This window comes from Triturus cristatus, chromosome 6 (genome assembly GCF_964204655.1).
Source record: "Triturus cristatus chromosome 6, aTriCri1.1, whole genome shotgun sequence".
Lineage (NCBI taxonomy): Eukaryota > Metazoa > Chordata > Amphibia > Caudata > Salamandridae > Triturus > Triturus cristatus.
In genome coordinates this window covers 60,342,366-60,365,147 of record NC_140589.1, presented here as the reverse complement: position 1 = coordinate 60,365,147, position 22,782 = coordinate 60,342,366, and the positions used below count along the sequence as shown (strand labels likewise).

At 48.1% G+C, this 22,782-nt stretch overlaps 1 protein-coding gene across 1 annotated transcript in view; it reads left to right on the top strand.

Annotated features, from left to right (window-relative positions):
- DNAH8 (dynein axonemal heavy chain 8) overlaps nucleotides 1-22,782 on the top strand; it is a 13,985,216-nt gene that overhangs the window by 4,022,669 nt on the left and 9,939,765 nt on the right. Inside the window, exon 26 of the mRNA XM_085610239.1 lies at nucleotides 12,316-12,511. Within this exon, the coding sequence (XP_085466365.1) occupies nucleotides 12,316-12,511 (196 nt within the window). The remainder of the gene's footprint in view (nucleotides 1-12,315; nucleotides 12,512-22,782) is intronic.

Below are 22,782 nucleotides of genomic sequence, written 5' to 3'. Positions count from 1 at the left end.
CCCGTGGCCGGGCTTGGCTCCGCCCCCTTCTACCAGCACTGTCAGCGGGAAGAGGGACCTGCCGTTCATCACCCAGGATCCCCTGGGCCAGGTCGCCTGTTGAGCACGCGCCAGGAGGCGCATAAAGGTCAGCTTGGTGCTGAGCCTCCTGTTTCCCCCGGCTGCCTACCTGCTTCCAGTTTGCTCTCCTTCTGCCTCGCTCGCTGCTCCCGTGGCCGGGCTTGGCTCCGCCCCCTTCTACCAGCACTGTCAGCGGGAAGAGGGACCGGCCGGCCTTGGCTCTGCCGGCCCTCAGAACTACATCACCCAGGATCCCCTGGGCCAGGTCGCCTGTTGAGCACGCGCCAGGAGGCGCATAAAGGTCAGCTTGGTGCTGAGCCCCCTGTTTCCCCCGGCTGCCTACCTGCTTCCTGTTTGCTCTTCTTCTGCCTCGCTGCTCCTGTGGTCGGGCTTGGCTCCGCCCCCTTCTACCAGCACTGTCAGCGGGAAGAGGGACCGGCCGGGCTTGGCTCCGCCGGCCCTCAGAACTACATCTTCCAGGATCCCCTGGGCCAGGTCGCCTGTTAAGCACGCGCCAGGAGGCGCATAAAGGTCAGCTTGGTCCCTCGCCCTGCGAGGACGCGCGCGAGACATGCCGGGACAAGCCCGGGACAAGCCCGGGACATGCCGGGACAAGCCCGGGACATGCCGGGACATGCCGGGACAAGCCCGGGACATGCCGGGACAAGCCCGGGACAAGCCCGGGACATGCCGGGACAAGCCCGGGACATGCCGGGACATGCCCGGGACATGCCGGGACAAGCCCGGGACATGCCCGGGACAAGGGCGGGACCGTCTGTGGCCGTCTGTGGCCGTCAGGGGCCGAAGGAGGCCGGCCACCCCATTCACAATATTCGAACTAAGTAAGAACGTGATATTATATGTGCTGGGAAATTGCAACCCGTGATTAATGTTTATATTTTAGTGTATCTGAAAACTTGTGGGCTGTTTGTACTATTTCTGTCATTTTTCTGTTATTAGATATAGATCAATTATGTCGAGACGTAGAGCCAAACTTGCAACAGACAATACACCTAATACTATAGACACATATTTAAGAAAAGCAGTTAGTGCACTGGCAGAGGAAATAGACCGTACTGAGAGACGGATTTCAATGGGAACAGGTATAAGGGGCGGGGACCAAGTTAATGTGACCGCAGAGGTGTACACACCTAGGGAAGAAGGATCGATTACAGCAGATGGGACATCGGGCATAACTTCTGCTATACCCTCGATTGACACAAAGAATTTCTATGGCCCTAGGATCCTAAACTCTTTAGATTCATCAAAAATCCCCTCCGCCACAGCTTACAAATTTAGCTAAAGGGGGTAAAAGGAGAAATGTAGGCCAGGGAATTAGCAAGACAGCTAAAGGAAAGCATGTAGTTACAAGAGGGACGTTGATAAAACAGAAAGCAGCATTAAATAACGAACAACCTATGTGTACTATTAGTATGGAGGTTCTTATTGAGAATTACTGAGACAATCCGACCACTTTACGAGAAAATAGACATCTTGTCTTGAGAGGTCCATAGACTTGGTGGGCTCCTGGATAACCATAGATCGCAAGCTCAATCAATTATTCCAAGAGATCAGATTAACACGACGACAAACATTGCCCCCATAAATGTAGCAAGTAGTGACTCGTTAAACTTATAATTGGCAGACTCTGTCATAGGCCCAAATATTGCTAGTATTTCAGACAACAGAAAAAACTCAGAAGACCCAAAGGAAGTAATTGAAGTTGAAAGCTATATGCAACCAAAAGGCAAAGGTACTCTAAGGATTGATGCTCTAGAGCGGGAAAGAAAGACACATATTATAGAAAAATCTAATAATACTCACATACCAGCGGTTATTAACTTACCACCGGAATGCGGGGCATATGTGGCTATTCTCTCTAATGTACCCAAATTACGAGAGGGGCAAAGTGAAAACAACGAAACTTTAAAAAACAAAACTTTGCATTCGTTATCTAAATATTGCAGCTTCCCCACAATGAGGGCCGACCAGATAATACTCACCCAGCGGGTTGGATGGATAGGCCCATTACCAAAAAACTTTGATGGGGATTGCATAATAATCAATTTTAGGTCACCAGGTCGGGCGCACAAATCTATATTTAACGCCCCTCCACCCTCCAGCTGGGACTTTAATATGACACTGTTACCGTTGGGTTATTTTTATAGATATTTGCCTGCAAGGGACTATGTAAATCCAAAGACATACCACCCAACTTTCAACTCCATGCCTCGTGCCACATGCTTTGCTATCCCGTTGTATAATAGATTTCAACCTCTGGGCCCACTGGAAGATAATGATTGACAAGAGAGCCCCGAGGTTGTATCTTTAACCAATGGAAAAAACAGTGGGATTGACCATAGGCCAGTCGCTTGTAGTAATGGAATCAGTAAATTTATAAAACTTAAGCAGGTGGCTCTTGTTAATGATAATTTTGGACATAATGTTTCTGTTGTTTCAAATGCCACAAATGACATTAATGAGCAAGAAGCTGGGTCATTGGATGTTGAAATTATAGCAAATGTGATTACAACCATGACCCCCCCCACAAGCCAAAGAACGCAAACAATAATATATGGGGGCTATACATTTGTATCTTGGAATACTGCAGGTCTTGGCAAAAAATTAGATACCCCTTTTTGGCAGGATTTTATTTCCTGCGACAATGATTTTATTTGCCTACAGGAAACATGGAGTATAGCTCAGGTCGTGGTCGAAGGATACTCTTCATACTGTTTAAATGCGACACCGTCCACAACAGGAAGAGCTAAGGGAGGATTGTTGTTGCTCATTTCAAATAAAATACTTGGGTGTAAAATCTTAAGTTATTCATCTATAAGCAACCACAGCCAAGTCTTGAGATTTGAGTTCCCAAGGGGCAAAGATTTGTTATTAATTAATTATTATAACTCCAACTTTTCCAATGACAGGGGAGATCTATTGGATGCACTGGAAAAGGAAATAGAGAGGGTTTTGTTACTTTCGGGTAAACTTGCTATTATCCTTTGGGTTGGCGATTTTAATATACGTACATGTCCTTCAATTCAAATTAACTCCTGTGGCTTCATGGAATTTAATGGTAATAATAACATGAATGCCGACGATATGTTACACTTTCCCCATTGTAGATACGGTACAATTTTAAATTTGATAATGGCAAAATTTGATCTTGATTTATTAGATTGTTCATACAACAAGGATCATATTAAATGTCCAACTTTTACCAGGCGAAATGCTTTTAGCAATATAGATCATATTTTAATTTCAAAAAACAGTTTTTATACCGATTTATGGATATCTGAACAGGTAGTGAGTGATCACAATAGTATTTCCATAGTAATTCTAGACTGGGGTAATAAATTGGTGACTACCGAGGATTGTATTTTAGACATCATGCCTGTTAGATCCAATGGCACAAGAATTAAATGGACTGGAGTAGACCCGCTAAAAGTTCAAAAGGAGGTGGTTATAAACTGTAGGAAGGAAATTGACTATTGTCTTAGTGAAGAAATCCTCCCTGATACTTTGATAGAAGCTTTCTTAGATATTAATAGATTAATAAAGACCTTATTAACTAAAAGTACTAAAAATTTGGGAACAGGCCCAAGGTGGTTTGATTCAAAATGTACACGTGTATTACAAAAATTAAAACTGGCACTGAGGATTACCCCCCGAGACAAATGGTACATTCACGAGCTGCGGGTGGCATACAAGCAAGCTATATTAACCCATAAAAAAGAACTTCAAGAGGATGCCTGGGACAAATTAAATATGGCAGCTAACACTAATAATAGTAAACTCTTTGGGGAAACTGTAAATAGTCCATTTTTAAGAGATAAAGGTACACCGGAATTGACATCACAAGTGAACTGTACAGAATGGATCAATCATTACACCAACATTTTTAACCCAGATAAGGTTCCTTCAACCATAACATCAAATAATGATCCTACTTGGCCTTTATTACCTTTGTTTATTGAAGTGGATGAAGTACAGGAAGGGTTAATAAACAGCAAAGGGGGAAAAGCACCGGGTCCAGACGGTGTCCCGATTGATTTATACAAGAACGAAATGGACTTATGAGCACCAATTCTTATGAGAGTTTTTAATACTGCTGCCGTAGGGATTTTTCCTAAATCTTGGGGACAATCTTTAATAATTCCATTATTTAAAAAGGGCTCCTGCTCTGAAGCCTGTAATTATCGTCCAATATCTTTATTGGATTCGTCAATAAAGGTTATGAGCAGGGTCCTTTTAAAAAGATTGGAAATTTGGGCAACTGACCATAAGATTTTAACCCTGTCCAATATGGATTTAGGAAAGGCCTAGGCACTCTTGAACAATGTGTGAACCTAGATCTGTTAATTAACAAACACACACTTGTGAAAGGGGGTACCTTGTTTTTATGTTTTGCTGATTTAAGCAGCGCTTTTGATTTGGAGGACCATTCTCTTTTGTGGACCGTATTGCTTGAATCTGGGGCCCCGAAAGAGATAATATTTTTTTTAGCACGGGTATACGAGAAACTATCCTGTAGTATACGTTACGGGCCAACTGGTGAACGAACCCCCTTCTTAGATGTAAAAAGAGGTATTAGGCAGGGGTGCGTGCTGGCCCCACTCTTATTTTCTTTATTCATTAACCAAATAGCTATGGTTTTAAGTCAAATCCCAGCAGACGCACCGATGATAGACAAAAAGGTAGTGCCAGTATTACTATATGCTGATGATGCTGTCTTATTATCTCGCACACGATTGGGTCTTCAACGTCTAATTAATAACTTTTCAGATTTTATTAAAGGTAGGAAACTTATAATTAATAAATCAAAAACTTACACTATGATATGTGGCAAAAAGTCGAACTCATCTAGGTCTTTCTTTTTAGATGGTTTTAAAATTCACGCCGTTAACTCTATTTGTTATTTAGGCATTACTTTCGAAGGAAGAGGTAAATGGACCAAGGAACATGAAAATATTAGATATAAAATGATTAGGAATACGAATGGTATATTTAGGTTTGCAGCCAAACTAGGGGATCGGAGGGTAAAGGATATGGTGAATATTTACAATGCAAGATGTGTTTCCTCGGCCCTTTATGGGGCCAGCATTTGGGGCCATTACCCTGCTGATCAACTCCAATTGGATGAAAATAGTTTTCTTAAACGATTGTTGAGTTCTCCAGCTTCAGTTTCGACCGAATTAATTCATATGGAAACCGGTCTTAACTATATCTCTGATTTGGCAGCTTTGCGACCTATACTTTTATGGCGTTCTATATGGTCCAAAAGCGAAACTGAATTTACACAGTCCATTATTAAGGACTGTTTAAAGTTGGAGCATTGCACCCGTATACCATGGATAAGTTATATCAATCACTGGTATAAATTTTTATTTGATTGTAACATTTGTGAGGAGTCCGAATTTGTAATAACATTATACAAAAAAGAGATAAAAGACCGTTTTTTAACCTTTAAGAAGGGACAACGAGTTAAGAATTTAATTGAGACCCAAAAAACATTTGTATTTTATAGGCAACTCGATCTTAAAAGTGGACTCCAGCAGTATTTGGTAGACGTGACAAGACCTTCACATCGATTTGTATTATTTCGTCTTAGGCTAGGTATTGTCCACCATCTTGTCGCCTTCCCAGATATGGGTAAACGTTCTAAGGCTAAATGCCTATGTGACAATATTTCTAGTCAAAGTTGCTGCCACTTCTTCTTACTTTTCTGTAAATTTTATGCATCATTCAGGAAATATTACTTAAAACGGCTTTTTCTAAAATATAATACTCGTCTAACTCTATGAGATTATTATGCAAATTGGAGAGCCCAGATATCTGTTTTTATGTGGCTAGTTTTATATTGAAATGTAGAGATGTCAGAAAATCGATAATATTTTAAAAATCTTGTTTTATTGCTAATTTGCACTTAAAAAATATATGGCACTTTATAACGAATGTGCACAACTTTATGTACTGTATCTGAAAGAAACACGTTAGTTAGATTCCTCACCTTAGAATATCCCCAGGCGTCAGACTGGATCCGGAAGATTTTTCGTCAGCAATACCCCTTGCGCGTCGCTAGGCGTCGTCTGTGGCTCCGCGTCCGTCGTCGGCATCGTGCGCCGGAATGACGTCGTCTGAGTACTTAGACGCCGCCCTCGCGCGCTGACGTCAGTTCTTCTTTTTTCCGCGCCAGTAAGCGCAGATCCGGGAGAGCTACCCCTTTAGTCACTTTTTGACTAACTTTTTTTTTCGATCCTTTTTGATCTTGTCTCGACTCCGGTGCCGGTAGGATGCCTGGTTTTAAAGCCTGTGCTGACTGCAACCGCTTGATGTCGGTTACGGACCATCACCGCCGGTGCCTTTACTGCTTGGGCCTCGACCACGACGCGGCGTCGTGTGCGGACTGCAAGGCCCTGACCTCGAAGGCTAGACGGGAGCGGTCCCGTAAGCTTCTCGAGCTTTGCCACTTGGCTCCGCGCCCCTCTCGATCCCGGTCCAGGAGGAGGTCCAAGGATCGGTCGCGGAGCCGCAGCCGACGTCATCATCGATCGTCTGGCTCCAAGTCTTCGGGTAAGTCGAAGCACTCCAAGAAGTCCAAGAGGCGACACCGCTCTTCGGACTCCCCTCGCCGGTCGCGCGACTCGGCCGAGGGTCCGGGTGGTTCCACCCCCGCGGCTCCAGCGGAGCCGCAGACGCCGCGCAAGTCCCCATACCCGCCGGTCCCTGGGACTGACGCAACGCCAGCAGAAGTCAGTGCCTTCCTCTCGGCCATGAGGAACCTGGCTCCGCCGTCGACGCCCGCTGGCGCGCCTTCGGGCCCCGCGGACCCGACTGGGCAACCTTGCCTGCCGGCGGCCCCGGCGCCGTCGACGGCTCCAGCCTCGACGCCGCAAGCGCCCGAGGGACCCGTTCCCAAGTCCCCGCCGACGCCGGTCGACCTTGTCACGCCTCCTCCGCCGGCGTCGACACCGGTACCACCTCCGACGCCGACTCCGCTCGACGTCGAGCCCCGGTTCAGCCCCGCTCCGGGCCCGGCGCCGTTACGGCGACGATGGACGCCGCGTTCGGCGCCGCTGGAGACACATTTTGTTTATCGCCCGGCTCCGATCCTTCCTCCTGCATACCAGGAATCGGATGATGGGGGCGAATGGGAGGGATCCGAGGATCCTATGGCCGCTCAGGCTCAACTGTCACAGGACTGGGCAGATGAACTGGGGGAGGCCAGTGGTCTGGATACCTCTCCAGACACTGGATTCATCTCTCCTCCGACTGTGGCTTCGGAGGAGGGTGCTGCTTTCTCTGTGGTGCTGCGCAAGGCGGCCGCAGCCCTTGGGCTCGAGCTACCTGCCGTGGCTGTGAGGACTAACGTCCTCACCGAGGTGCTTCAGTCTGCAGCATGCTCCACTGAGCCTCTGCTGCCATTCAATGAGGCCCTCACTGACGTTCTGCAGGGCACCTGGTCCAAGCCCTCCACAGTTCCTCCTGTGGACAGGAACGTCGCCAGGCGCCACCGCCCTGCTCCGGGCGACCCCAGTTTTCTGTCCCAACACCCTACCCCCGAGAGCCTGGTTATCCAGGCCTCTACCTCCCAATCCTCCTTCCCGACTGCTCCGCCGGACCGGGATTCCAAGAGACTGGAACAGTTCGGCAAGAAGCTGTTCTCCTCCCTTAGTTTGGGTCTGCGGTCTTTGAACACCGCCTGTCTCTTGGACCGTTATTCCCACTCTCTGTGGGATATGGTGGAGGACGTGCTGCCCCTGTGTCCGGAGGAGGTCCAGACACGACTTACCCAGGCTCTGGCCGATGGGAGGGATGCAGCGCGACATGCTATCCGATGTGGGCTTGACACTACGGACTCGCTGGGTAGGGCGATTTCTACCTCAGTGGCGCTTAGACGTCACGCCTGGCTGCGGTCCACGTCCTTTTCGGGCGATGTCCAGAGCACCCTCATGGACATGCCCTTTGATGGCACTCGCCTTTTCGGCAAGAAAGCGGACAGTGCGCTGAATCGCTTTAAGGACTCCCAGGCTACGGCCAAGTCCTTGGGCCTCTCGGCCCCGCGGTCGCAAACTTCCGCTTTTCGCCCCTTTCGTGGCCAAGGAAGGGGTGCCTCCTCACGTGCGCCTAGCCACCAGCCGCAGAACCAACCTGCGCGCGGTCGCGGACGTGGTTTCCGCCGAGGCGGTTCTGGAGGACGACGCGGTCAGCCCACATCCACCCCGGCAGCATCCGCCTCAAAGCCTTCCTAGTCCGAGCTTTCAGGCCCATTCCACACCAGTGGGCGGCAGAGTTCGCCATCACCTGCTCCACTGGTGGTCCATCACATCGGACAGGTGGGTGCTGCAAATCGTCCGAAGGGGCTACTCCCTCCCCTTCGAGACGACCCCTCCAGCCATGCCACCGCAGCACCACCGTATCTCGGGGGATCATTTGAATCTTCTCCACGAGGAAGTTTCGGCCCTTTTGGCCAAGGGGGCCGTCGACCGCGTTCCGAGCCCAGAAGTAGGTCGTGGTTGTTATTCCCACTACTTTCTGGTTCCCAAGAAGGGCAAAGGGGGCCTACGCCCTATCTTGGACCTCCGGAACGTCAATGCCTTCCTCCAGAAGGAGAGGTTCAAGATGTTAACTTTGGCTCAGGTTCTAGCTGCCCTAGACCCTGGAGACTAGATGGTGGCGCTGGACTTGCAGGACGCCTATTTCCACATCCCCGTCCTGCCGGCTCACCGGCGTTACCTGCGGTTCACGGTGGGTCAAGAGCACTTTCAGTTTACCGTGCTCCCCTTCGGCCTCACCAGTGCCCCTCGGGTGTTCACGAAAGTGATGGCGGTGGTCGCAGCTCATCTGCGCAGATCAGGGGTTCCAGTCTTCCCCTATCTCGACGACTGGCTGTTGAAGGCGGGCTCGTCCCAGGCAGTCGTCTCCCACCTCCAGACTACGGCGGATCTCCTGCATTTGCTGGGATTTTCCATCAACGTGCCGAAGTCACACCTGAGTCCCTCTCAGAAGCTCCTCTTCATCGGAGCGGTTCTCGATTCGGCGCAGTTCCGGGTCTATCCACCGGAACAGCGGGTCCGGGATATTCAGGCCGTGATTCCCATCTTTCGGCCTCTATCCTGGGTTTCGGTCAGGCTAGTGTTGCGGCTTCTGGGGCTGATGGCCTCCTGCATCCTACTAGTGCATCACGCCAGGCGGCGCATGCGGGCTCTGCAGTGGGACCTGAAGTTTCAGTGGGCCCAGCATCACGGCAACCTGTCCGACCATGTCTTGATCTCGGAGGGCACTGCACAGCAGTTGCAGTGGTGGCTCACGGACCGCGATTGAGTCAAGGGCAAGAGCCTCTCCCTTCCCCAACCGGAGCATGTCGTAGTGACGGATGCGTCCCTCCTGGGATGGGGTGGCCATATGGGAGAGGCGGAGATCAGAGGCCTCTGGTCTCCGGCGGAGTCTCGTCTCCACATCAACCTGTTGGAGTTGAGAGCGATCCGGCTTGCACTGAAAGCCTTCCTTCCCTCTGTCCGGGTAAGTGTCATGCAGGTGTTCATGGACAACACCACCGCCATGTGGTATTGCAACAAACAAGGCGGGGTGGGGTCGTGGACCCTTTGTCAGGAGGCTCTGCGCCTCTGGACATGGCTGGAACACCAGGGCGTCACCCTAGTGGTTCAACATCTGGCGGGCTCTCTGAACGCCAGAGCAGACGAACTCAGCCGCCGGTGCATGACGGATCACGAATGGCGTCTGAACTCCGAAGTGGCGCAAGGTCTCTTTCAGCAGTGGGGAGAGCCTTGGTTAGATCTATTCGCCACCGAAGAGAACGCGCAATGTCAGCAGTTCTGCGCGTTGGAATTTCCAAGGCGGCACTCGCTCGGCGACGCTTTTCGTCACGAGTGGAGTTGCGGTCTGTTGTACGCCTTTCCGCCTATACCACTTCTGCCCAGAGTGCTGAAGATCAGGCACGACCGGGCCCAAGTCATCTTGGTGGCTCCGGATTGGGCACGAAGGTACTGGTATCCCGAGCTACTCAGTATGTTGACCGATCCTCCGATACGTCTGCCCCTTTGGGAGGATCTTCTGTCGCAGCAGCAGGGGACGGTCCTACACCCAAACCTGTCCAGCCTCCACCTCCATGCGTGGAGATTGAGCGGCGGCAGTTGATGCCATTTGACTTGCCTCCTGAAGTCTGTGATATCATTCTGGCAGCCAGGCGTCCCTCCACAAAGACGGTATACGCCTGCCGGTGGAACAAATTTGTGGCATGGTGCACAGCAAAGGCTGTGGATCCCCTTTCCGCCCCTCTTTCTGAGGTTCTCCTCTTTCTTCTTTCTTTGGCCCGGCAGGGCTCTGCCCTGGGCACCTTGAAAGGTTATCTTGCTGCCATCTCTGCCTTCTTGCGGCTTCCTAATCAGCCTTCTCTTTTCAAGTCCCCTGTAGTTACACGCTTTCTAAAAGGCATTACTCACATGTTCCCTCCTGTCCCTTTTGTAATGCCTCAGTGGGACTTGAATCTTGTTCTCACATTTCTAATGTGCGCTCCCTTTGAGCCTCTTCATAATTGTCCTCTTCGTCTGCTGACGCTTAAGACTGCTTTTCTGGTAGCCATCACCTCGGCTAGACGGGTGAGTGAGCTCCAGGCTTTATCATCAAAGCCTCCTTTTTTCTCTGTTCATCCGGACAAGGTTGTCCTTCGGCCTAGTCCCTCCTTTCTTCCGAAAGTGGTGACCCCCTTTCATCTTGGGCAGTCTGTCACCTTGCTCACCTTCTTTCCGCCTCCGCATCCTTCCAAAGAGGAAGAGAGGCTCCACCGTCTGGACTCAAAACGTGCGCTCTCCTTTTATCTGGACCGCACAAAGCAGTTCCGGGTGGACGACCAACTTTTCGTTGGATACGTGGGTGCTAAGAAGGGGAAAGCTGTGCACAAACGGACCATCTCTCGGTGGGTCGTTTTGTGCATCAAAATTTGTTACTCCTTGGCAAAAAAGGACCCTCCTGTTGGGCTGCGCGCCCATTCTCCTCGGGCCACGGCGGCTACTACTGCTTTGGGACGGGGTGTCCCTTTGCAGGACATCTGTCAGGCGGCAACATGGGCTTCGCTACACACGTTTGCCAGGCATTATTGCCTTGACAGCCAAGTCCGGAGGGATGGCTTCTTTGGCCGTTCTGTCCTCCAGGACTTTCTGGTGTGATCTTGGTTCGCAGACCCACCACCGGGGATGGTATTGCTTGGGTATCTATTCTAAGGTGAGGAATCTAACTAACGTGTTTCTTTCAGATGAACAAGTTACTTACCTTCGTTAACGATGTATCTGTAAGAAACATTAGTTAGTTAGATTCCTCACCGACCCACCCATCCTCCCCGTTCTGCGAACTGACATCTAGGGTTAAGGTTATCCTTTTCAGGCCCCTAGATTTTATTTTTGGCACCAGTGTCGGTCTTTGCATGGCTCTGCGTTCCTGGCGCGGAAAGCTATGTACAAGAACTGACGTCAGCGCGCAAGGGCGGCGTCTAAGTACTGCGACGACGTCATTCCGGCGCACGACGCCGACGACGGACGCGGAGCCGCAGACGACGCCTAGCGACGCGCAAGGGGTATTGCTGACGAAAAATCTTCCGGATCCAGTCTGACGCCTGGGGATATTCTAAGGTGAGGAATCTAACTAATGTTTCTTACAGATACATCGTTACCGAAGGTAAGTAACTTGTTCAATAGTTGGATAGACTTTGTAACTTTGCACATTTACATGCTTTTAGCATATGTTTCTTATTGCGAATTTGCACAGTTTTATGTACTGTAAAAGTTGGATAGATATTGCAATTTTGCACATTAGCATATGTCACTTTATAGCGAATTTGCACAGTTTAAATACAGTAATATTATAGCACTGTGCACTTTGAAGTTTTATTATTTATACGTACTACAGTAAATATCTTGAGGGAGGAATACTGACAACATTGTGTTTGTAATACTCACATATGAGGAGGATTTTATAAAATGCAGATTTAATTGCAGAATCTATAACAATGTGCCTGTAACAATTTAATTGGAGGAGGATTTTATAAAATGTTGATTTTATTGTATAGCTTATATGGTTGTGTTATGCAAACCGAATAAAAGCTTATTGAACTGAACTGGATTGTGGACAATGGTTTTGTAAATAGATTCAAAGAAACATGATGATCATTACAAATATGCAGATGAAGTATGTCTAGTAATCAAATCAAACACACTGTTTCCTGCCCTGTCATTCTAGGTTATGCTTCCTAGTTTAGACGATATTCAACAATCTATCAATCGAATGATTCAATTGGTCCTTGAAGTCAATAGAGGTGTTGCACAGTGGGGCCCTCAAAAAACGCCAAACGCCAGCACTGTCCAGGAAGAAACTCCTTCTGCTGTGTCTCTTATAGCAAGTACTATACCTGGAAAAGCAACTAAGAAAGAAGAGAGTGAGTTCATGTAATACAGTATTAAGTATAATCTGATGAGTAAGTGAAAATATTGTGTTGCGGTATTGCATTATTCATTGGTCCTGTAGAAATTACTGGAGAGGAACTGGAATTAACATTGCTGCACAATTTAATGGCTCACGTCAATGCATATAAGGAGAACCACAACATAGTGCATTGATAGTACGCTATCACCATTTCTGATATTGATTTTACACTGTGTTTTGTGCTAATCTGTGCATTGTAATTTGTGCTATGTTGTTTTCCTATTACCTGTAAGAAAGCTTAGTGCAACAAATGTGATGATTCACAGTTAACTAGTTAAAATCCCAGCAAGACAGACTCAGCTTTCATCCTTCTGAGGTTGGTAAATTGAGTACAATTCAATTTGGTAACATTAAAACCTATTATTTAGAGGTTTTAGATCTGCAGACGTGTGATATAAAGCACTCTGTAAAGAAACCAGGTATTCGTTTTAATTATTTTAGATACAGTAAATTAGTACAACTCTATTTCGTCTCCTTGATATGTACCAGTCAACAATGAGGATTAGGGCTACAAGCAATACATCAAATACGAGAAGGCATTTAGATAAATATATTACAAAATGAATATAGGTTTTCCATATTTAGTTAAAAAAGCCTTTCAGACAAAAGGTGAAACAGTTTGAGATTGTGAGAAGATTGGCTCGACAATGTTAGCTACCATATCTTTACAGTTTAAAAAAAGTATATTTTGAGGGCCTGTTTGATTTTACAAAGAGAGGAGGGGCCCTTTAGTTGACTGTGGATGATGTCCCACACCAAGAGCTCAAGCATACCCAGTTACCAGAATCTGCAGGGAGAGCAAAGTGGATTTCAATGGCTGACGTTACAGAAATCTGACACAGGATTGTACACTAATTATATCCTAATGCACCTGTAATAAAACAGGCAGGATATCCATTACATTTGTGATGGAGTACCAGTCCACCAGCTCTAAATCAGGCCCCGAGAGTTATTTATTCCATCATATATTTTTGCATTAACATCACATTAAAGCAAAATAATGGCCTCTTTATATTTCTCCCAATCAGTAAATATTGCAAGTCACAAATCTTTTTCTATAGTAGTCTTTGGGGGAAAATATGCATTGAAGACCAATTGGTTTTTAAGGACTACTCAGCCTAAGACATCAATTTTTATACCCATAATATTTTCAGATTCCAATTTAATTTATGTGAATCTGCACCTTAAGATGTCCTTAAAACCAATGGTAACCCCACTTGAAGGTTTTCTTAATCCCCCTACCTGCTGCAGCTTCAGAAACCATGTTAAACCCTGGTGGGCATAGGGGGCAGTTGTCCTCTATTATAGCATACTAATCGAATCGCCATCTATTGCCCTATCTTTAAAACAAACATTCCATCATCATGTAAATCCAGATACAACCTGAAGATCATTCGCTTCCCCTACAATTTTAGGAACTCTGCATTTGAATTCTTGAAGTATCATTCCGTTGGTTGGCAGGTTCTTTGAAAGCTGCTCATTTAACATTGGTTTGTTAACCTTTTGACGAGATGGTTTGATGATGTATGCTCAATGCTCTCAAAACATTTAATTACTATCAGTGGTTCAAATAATCCTAAATTCATCTATTTTTTACTTAGTCCATCCGTTTCACCATAATTATTTTCCTCAAGCACATCATGATGCAAGGAGGCCTGCATAATCACAGTCAGGATGGGCAGGGTTCAGATGTCCATGCATTATGTGCTCCTCTGGTCCAGGTTTTTTGCTTTGTATTGTGGGACTTGTAGTCCTGGTCCGTGTTACAAATTCCACTACAAGTTCTAGTACACAAAGGTGAACCTGGACTGGGGCAACACATCAAGCATGGACCGGACTGCTTAACAGAGATGGAGGGGGGTGTACAAATGTGACTGAGCAAAGTGACATATATTTAAGTGATGCATTTATTAACGTGATGCATGCCCTTTCCCTTGTTGCTTGAACATGAAATACATTGAAAAGACAAGAGACAAGAGGCGTTTGGTAAAACAGGAATAGTTTGTTTAATTAAACAGTGCAGCTGGAAGAACAGTTACAGGCATAGGGTCAAATCCAGGAGACGGACGCAATAACAAAGGATTGGTAACTCTCTTGAATAGGATTTAGGGCATGATTTTGTGTTTCCTTTTCGGCACAGTAATTATGGCACCACTGGGCCTTAGCAGAATTCTACATTAATTCCCTGACGCAAGTAGTGTGTGTGAGGAAGAATCCCCCACTACACGTTATAAGTGACATCGTTCCATTTCTCTGTCATTTTGGAGCCCCTGAAGCCCATCAACATTTAAATCCTCCATCCAGTCAAGGGTAGACTCTGGTGCCCCTTTCTTAGTCCTGAGGAAGACCCCGGCGTAAGGACCCAAACAGCCTACTTACCATTTGGGGCCGAAACGTCGACTACATCACTGCCCTATGCCAGTTTGATCAACAGTGCTTGCGTCTCTGTGATAGTGTATTGCAAACAATGGCCTTTTTACATGTCTCCATGATTATTTTGTAGCCGAGTGAAGCCAGCTCTAATTATAATGTATTTGATGTCACTACATTTCTCTCTCACTCCCCCAAACCTCACAAAGCGCACCTTATTATTTCCCCTTTCTTTCCCCCACCTTGTGGGCCTCTTGATATAATACGCTGTCCAGGATTTATTCTGATGCTCAATATGATTGAATAATATTGAACGCTTTGTTGTGTTGTATAATTTAAATTAATGCTGGCTGGCATTTAATTACGTGTTTTTTTAATTGTAAGACTGGGACCAATTCCTTTCTGTACTAACTAAACAGTGCAGCCGGGAGAACAGTTACAGGCATAGGGTCTATAGACTGTGTCAACTTACAATCGTAATTAATGTATTTGATGAGGAATCCAGGTGGGCCTTGACCCTGTGTAGAAAAATGTGGCCAGTGGGTAACGTGTTTAGATGTCCGACATGGGGAGCGCGTGATTACTGCGTATACTGTGTGTGTTGCGTCCTGATTGGCTATGTGTTTGTAACTTTTTGTTTGCATTTGACTTTATGGTGTTTTGGGAACACACATACCCCTCCGGCAATGTTTGCTTTTATCGGGGCCAATCGCCCTTGACCATTGTGCTGTTGCTGCGCCTATCTATGGCATTGATCTTTAATTTCTTGTTCGTGCATTTGTCTGCCGGCTACGTGCCACCCCACCTATGAACTGTCAATCAGTGACCTTGGGCCTGGGTCTCAGAGCCTGCCTGACTACTTATTTTGTGTCTGGGTTGAAGTGGAGATCATAAGGGACAAATTCATCAATAAAGATTCAATTTTGTTTTATACATGATTGTATCGTTATTCACATTACGTCGAATTTCTCAATATTAACACCTTGCACACAGTCCAGCGCAGGAACGTAGCTTGCTGCGCTTCACTGTGTGGCATTTTTAAACATATCCTGCTCTTACAATCATGCCTGTGCTTCTAGCACTCTTGCACTGTCTATTTAAGTCTGCCATACACTGTTTATCTTCTTCACTATGGACTGCCAGATGGCTTCTTTCTTCCCTAATGGTAGTTTTGAAGTGACAAAGAGAAAATGTTCATTCTCTGTCACTTCTTTTGGTTCTCCTCCTCACTGAAATTACTCTTCCTTTTCCCCTCGGTTCTGTCTGGATATCCTGGCTGGTATTGGGGTTTGTTACCCTGACTGCTGCTTCCTGCTACCTGCTCCATTTCTTCCTTTTGATGTGATGGAATTTTTTTTCCCCAATGTGGCGCTTTTTGAGGGGTTTTTGCAGCATGACGCAACCCAATGTGACGCAAAGCTGGTTTGCGGCACATAAAGATTGCTTTACAACCTGCGAATCAGCTCAGAGTAAAATTGGCTGTTATTTGCGCTATCCATCCTATTGAAGCACCTTGACCCTACAGCATGGTGCACATTACCGTAAATACAGCACATCCATGTCATTTCAAACTGTCGTACCGCGGCACAACTTTTCTGATGAATCACTGCTTTGCCACAGTAGTTCGCCAGGTTTCATAAATGAGCTCCTAAGAGACTAGTAGGATTCAGGGGGCACCTCTAAGGTCAGAATGCTGTCTGGGTTCAGTATGAACTTGTCAAGACAAGGTGTCTGATATCAAACACCATTATTTTCGGTGAAGTCATTAGGTAACTGAGAAACGTGTAATGGCCAGTGCCCAGTACATATGCTTAAGATGGCTTCCTGAACACTTGCAATGTTGTGGCTATGGAACCACACATTACAGGGGCATATCTGCTCAGACAGATATGTCCTCACATATATTATAGCTTGCACCCTTCCTTGGGGCTCTCAGGCCTGCTGTAGTGGTGACTTACATATGTGCATTGGCATGGCACAGAGGGAGTGTGCCTTGTTGTGTTTTCAAAATAGTTTGCACCATTTCACGAATCCTGCAATGGCAATCGGCATGCAAATTGTATGTGTGACCCTTAGGGTGGCATAATACATGCTGCAGCCCTTAGGCACCCTCTTTAGTACCCATGCCCTAGGTACCAGGAGTAGCATTTACTCGAGCTAGAGACTTACACAGGTGCTAAAGTCCTTGCTAATTGGTTTAACAATTGAACATGTACCTTGTTTTAGGGAAAGAGCAATGGCACTGGGGCCTAGTTAGCAGGGACCCAGTGCACATTCAGTCAAAAAACATCAGCACTAGGGCAAAATGTGGGGGTGCCCACTTCAAAAGAAGGTACTTTCTTACAACCCCCACACTGTTTCCCCCTGGTGCCTGAGGTCAGACCACAACTCCCGGGACTGTTTCTCATGCCGGAGCATGCACCCTAAGCAAAGTTCTATATAGTCCAAGACAAAAAGGACAAACACAGTAAGAAGCATTCCGAGCATTGCTCCAAGTCACCATCTTCTTCACCTGGTAGCAAAATGAAGAAGCATAAGAACACCAAGTAATTTTCCAGGGGTAAGTCTTGCACTTCCACTCCCACAGGATGTTCGTCCTCGGATCTGGAGTTGGTTAACTTGTCCCTGGTGACTCCCCCTCGGAGCAGAAACCAGGACCTTTTTTGCCTTCTGGCTTTCCAGTGCTGATGCCAGCTTTTCCTGAGTTTCAGATGCCAAAGTCGGCCCCTGCATTATGTATACAAAACAGTGGTGGCTTGAATGCTTGAATTAATCTCAGCCACTGGTAATCACTAGGGAACGCATCCAATCAATCATTATTTTGCACACCATGCCACCTCAGTTTGGACCCAGCTATATGCAAATCATTATTGACCCTGTTCCAATAAGAACTGTCCAGTCCAAACTGCCAAACCAGGTCCTCCCTGAACCAGAACACAAGCTACCAAGGAATGGTTTTGGCCTAATTTTGGGCTAATCAGTTGGGTACAGCTTGATCCAGTGACAGAGTGCACAGGACCCATGTCTGGGAATACCCATCCCACTTAGGGTGACTCTGAGGAGGAGCCCGCCTTCAGCCCCGTTGTGATCCCTAGCCTCGGCATCCCAGACAGCCGGTTACGCGCTGAAAGGACTCCATCGGTTTTGCAAGGGTTAACTAACCCGGACTCCTCTCCTATACAGGACGAGGAACGGCCTGGGGAGAAGGAGAGCCAATGGGAAGAGCTCCCACTGAGGAGAGAGGCGGGGCCAGCCCCTCAAAGGAGGAAGCCGGAAAACATTGAGGAAGGCGCTGCAAGGGGACCGGAGGAAGGAAACCTGGAGAAGACCGAGAGAGCGGAAGGAAATCCCTGCCTAACGGAACGAACAGACGGTGGATCTTGAGACAGCAGCATCGACGAGGGAGACGCTGAGCCTGACACCTGGACAGTGGATTGGTGGACGCCCTCAGAGGACGCCTTCACACTGCCGTAACTCCGTAGAGTTATGGCTCCCGCGGTACGTGAACCGAGAAAGGGGAGTGAAGGGAGGGGGAGGAAGGGATTGATTGTGCACGGATACCCCAAGAGGAACGGGGATTTTCTTGTTTCATTGTGGGTGGGGGTGGGATTTGTTGCATGCTGGCACCCTGTAAAATGCCAGATTGGTCTTGCTTTTGTGTTTGAGAGAAGGGGGGGTGGAAAAGTACGAGATGAGCCTGACATAAACGCATTGCGAGGCAGGCCAATGGTCACTCTTTGACTTGATGGCTGAGGAATCTCTTTCTGATACTGTGTTGGACATAATAAGAATATACAAACCCCTGCCGCCTGAACTTAAGGGGCAGAAGCGTGGGTACTTCACGCGTATATGATTTTCAGGGCTTTATAATTTCAGTTCAAACTGCACTTTCATCCTCTACTTGCACTCGGGGTGTTCTACTCTCCCTTGTCCTTGGTGATGGTGGACTTTCCTTTCATCAACCTGTTACATGTTGGACATAACACTTACTGCCTACCATCACTTCTTTTCTTTCGGTACCCGGGATAGTTACCACCACTCACCTGGAGGGAAAAGAACCGGAAGAAAGAAGAACACCAACCAACCCAGTCTCTCACCTATTTAACTTGTGTTAGGCCTTGTCAATAAAAACACGCCTTAATTGATCCACGCATAGGACCTCCTCGATTCTTTTTCCGCCCGTCCCTCTCACAGTGACACAAAAAGTATACAAAACAGTGATGGATAGAATGCTTGAATCAGCCACTGGTAATCACTAGGGTCGCATCCCAATTCAACAACATTTTGTACACCATCCCACCTCAGTTTAGGCCCAGCTATATGCAAACCAGTCTTGACCCTGATCCAATAGGAACATTCCAGCCCAAACTGCTAAGCCAGACCTCCCTGAACTGGAACATAAGCAACCCAGGACTGGCAGCATTGTTAAATGCCAAATACTCACTTTTTGAAAGAGGCATCTTTGGCATCTGGCTTTCATGCGGTACCGTGAGCTCCATATGGACAAACAGTGTGCCCCTGTAGGAGATTAGGATCTGCTTCACAAGTTTACCCAAACTTTTTTCTGGTGATTCACTATTTTTCGACTTTAGTCTGGCTGGGACCCTGCTATTCAGGGCCCCAGCCTAGCTGCTTCCTCTCTAAAATGATTCCATGCACTTAAGGTACAGTTCAGATTGGATCTGAGGTGCCCTTATAAGTCCCTAGTATATGGTATACTCTGTACCCAGGGCATTGGTACCCCAGAGGTCTACCAGGGGCTGAAGCATGTATTATGCCACCCCTGGAAAGCCACCCAAAATGACACCACAGGTCTGCTACAGCAGCCTGAGTAAGGTGGTGCATGCACCCCTTATTGAGATATAGGTTCACTATATCTCACCATATACTGCACATACAAACCTATCAGTCACCCCTATGGCAAGCCTTATCATTCCTGAAGGCAGGGTGATTGGTTATATGTGAGGGGGTGCCCAGGCATGAGCTGAGCCCCTCTGCAGCCTCCGGAATCTCTTCTCTGGGGTTGTCAGTAGTGCAGCCTGACCATCTACTCTTAAGTGCATTATAACCCAACGGTAAATGCTAACTTTGGACTGGCTGCACGGAAACATGTTGTGTTTGGTGTCAAACACCTTGGAATCATGATCCCACCCTTCTAGAGGGAGAGACATGACAGCACTGGTATACCCGGTAGAAACTTAATAGAGCCCTGGCATCACAAAATGTATGCTGCAGCCACAGACACGGGTCTGGCCTCCTGCTGCTGACCGAAACTCCGGCAGGGGAGGCCTGGACAATAGGTTTCCTGTCACAGGGAGGTGTAACCACCTCCCAGACAGGCTTATGTGTATTGGGGCTGGGCGGTAGCACTCTCTGAGTGCTTTGAAGTCCTGCCCTGGGGGCACATTTGGTGTCCCTGTGCATAGTCAAGCTCAAACCGGCTCAGGGGCTTCCAGCCCCTGCTCTGGCGAGAGACTGAGCTTAGTAACAATAGGAAAACCCAGTATCCCTCAGAACCTGAGCGATAGTATAATAAAGTAACAATGGTTCTGTCGGGTGAAAAAAGCCTCTTTAAACAATTGTACAAGTCATGCGTTATTCATAGTATGCAATTAGTCAAAAGCCACACACAAACAAAGACATGTGGGGTATTATGAGATTTTTATATAAATTGTGTCATTCATATATATATACTGTAGGACCGGGGCTCACCAGGCCCTAAGGGGGTAACTTGACTCGAGCAGGTAGGCACCCGAAGGCTTACGTGAAAGCGACCATACAGCACACTCATCCACCAAAACAGGAAGCGCACGCAATAACTGACACCACACAGTATGTTCACTAAAAGTACGCAAGCCCGCGGGCCCGTGTATTAGTCAATGGGGCTCTGTCCCGCCCATTTCTTATAGGTCGAGGGACGCGCCAGGGATGTCCGCTCTCGCCCCTCCTATTCGCTCTGGCCATGGAACCACTGGCTGTACCGATTCGGGCGGATCCCACTCTCCGCGGGTGGGACTGGCCAGGCGTGACCCCTGACAAGATTGCCCTATACGCGGACGACGTCCTCATATATCTCTCTGATCCGGCGACCTCGGGACCCCAGGTCCGCCAGATTCTCCGCCGGTTTGGCCAAGCGTCGGGTCTTCATTTGAACCCCAAAAAATCCGTACTGGTCCCATTAAACCCGTCGAGGGAATGTTTTGACTGGCAATCTGACATTCCCCTCCGGAGACTCTCATTTAAATACCTGGGGATCTGGGTCACCCTCCTTCCGGAACTCTGTTGGGCCCTCAACGTGGCTCCCGTAGTCAACAAGACCAGATCAGATATGCTCAGGTGGCAGTCACTCCCACTGAATCCGCTGGGGAGAGTCGCCCTCTATAAGATGATGATCCTCCCCAAGTTTCTGTACATGTTACTGAATACTCCGTGCCCCTTTCCGCGCCCGTGGTTCCGGGAACTGGATAAGATGGCGACTAAATTTCTCTGGGGCGGCGGCAGGCCCCGGTTGGCCTTAGATCGCTGCAGGGTCCCCTCCTACGACGGAGGCCTGAGCATGACCAATCTATATCTATATTATTTGGCCACCCAACTGCTGGTGATTCATGACTGGTTCTCGAATGGGTGGGATGATCCGGCCTATTGACTCGAGGTGCAATGTCTCGGGTTCTCCTCTATCCAGAACATGCTCTATGGGGCGACGGTCCCCCTGTCGCTCCCCGATGTCGTGCGGGCCCCTTTTCTGGCGTGGCGCGCAGCTTTGCGGCACACCCGCTGGTCGGGGACGTCAACACAGCTCACACCGCTTTGGCACGGAACGTGGCTGCGGGAAGTGGTGGGACTTGAAGGATTTCGGCAGTGGGATATTCTAGGAATTTCCAGCCTGGGCGATATATGGCGGGGGAGCCACATGTGTTCCTTCCAGGAGCTTCGGACCCGCTTCTCGTTACAGCCTTCCCAATTTTATAGATATCTTCAGCTGCGTCATACGGTCCAAGCCCATGTCCTTCTGGACTCCAGATTGCCTGCGCATAGCCCGCCCGAGGCTCTGGTGATGTTAGGGTGTCTGGGGAAGGGGGGAATATCCCGCATATACAAATCCCTGATTAACAATACCCCGGTAGATTGGAGCGGCCTAAAACAGCGATGGGAGGCTTGGGTGGGGCCCCTAGATGAAGCGGACTGGAGGGACGCCCTTATGGCACCTCGATCGCTTACCACTTCTGCCAGGTTGCGGCTCATCCAACTTTACTACCTCCACGCCGCTTATCTGACTCCGGACCGCCTACATCGGGCAGGCCTCCGCGTGGACGCCTCATGCGCTCGCTGTGGGGTGGTTCCGGCGGATTTCTTCCATATGGTGTGGTCTTGTTCCCGCCTGGAGAGTTACTGGATAACGATTGAAGCCGAACTCACTGAAGTCCTGGGATGGGAGGTCCCCCATGATCCTAGAATGGCTCTGCTGGGCATCACGGACGAGTTGGATGGGTCCCGTAATGAAAAGTACTTTCTCACTACTGCCCTAATGGTAGCCAAGCGGGATATAGCGGCCTTGTGGTCACAGCCGGACCCGCCCAGAGGGGCTACCTGGAGTAGAGGGGTGGATTGGTGTGCCGCTCAAGAGCGGTCGTTGTACGCTGCCCGGGGCTGCCCCAAAAAATTCCGCAAAGTATGGGGGAAATGGCTGGGGGGCCTGTTTTGAAGGGTGGGGGCGCAGAGGGCGGGGGCGGGGGGTAAAGGAGTAGGGGTGGGTTTTTACATTTGCTTGTCAATTCTTTCCTGTTTGCATTTACTGATGCCAAGTTCAGCGAACTATTGTATGTCATTCTTGATTTTGCCTTCTATGCAGAAATA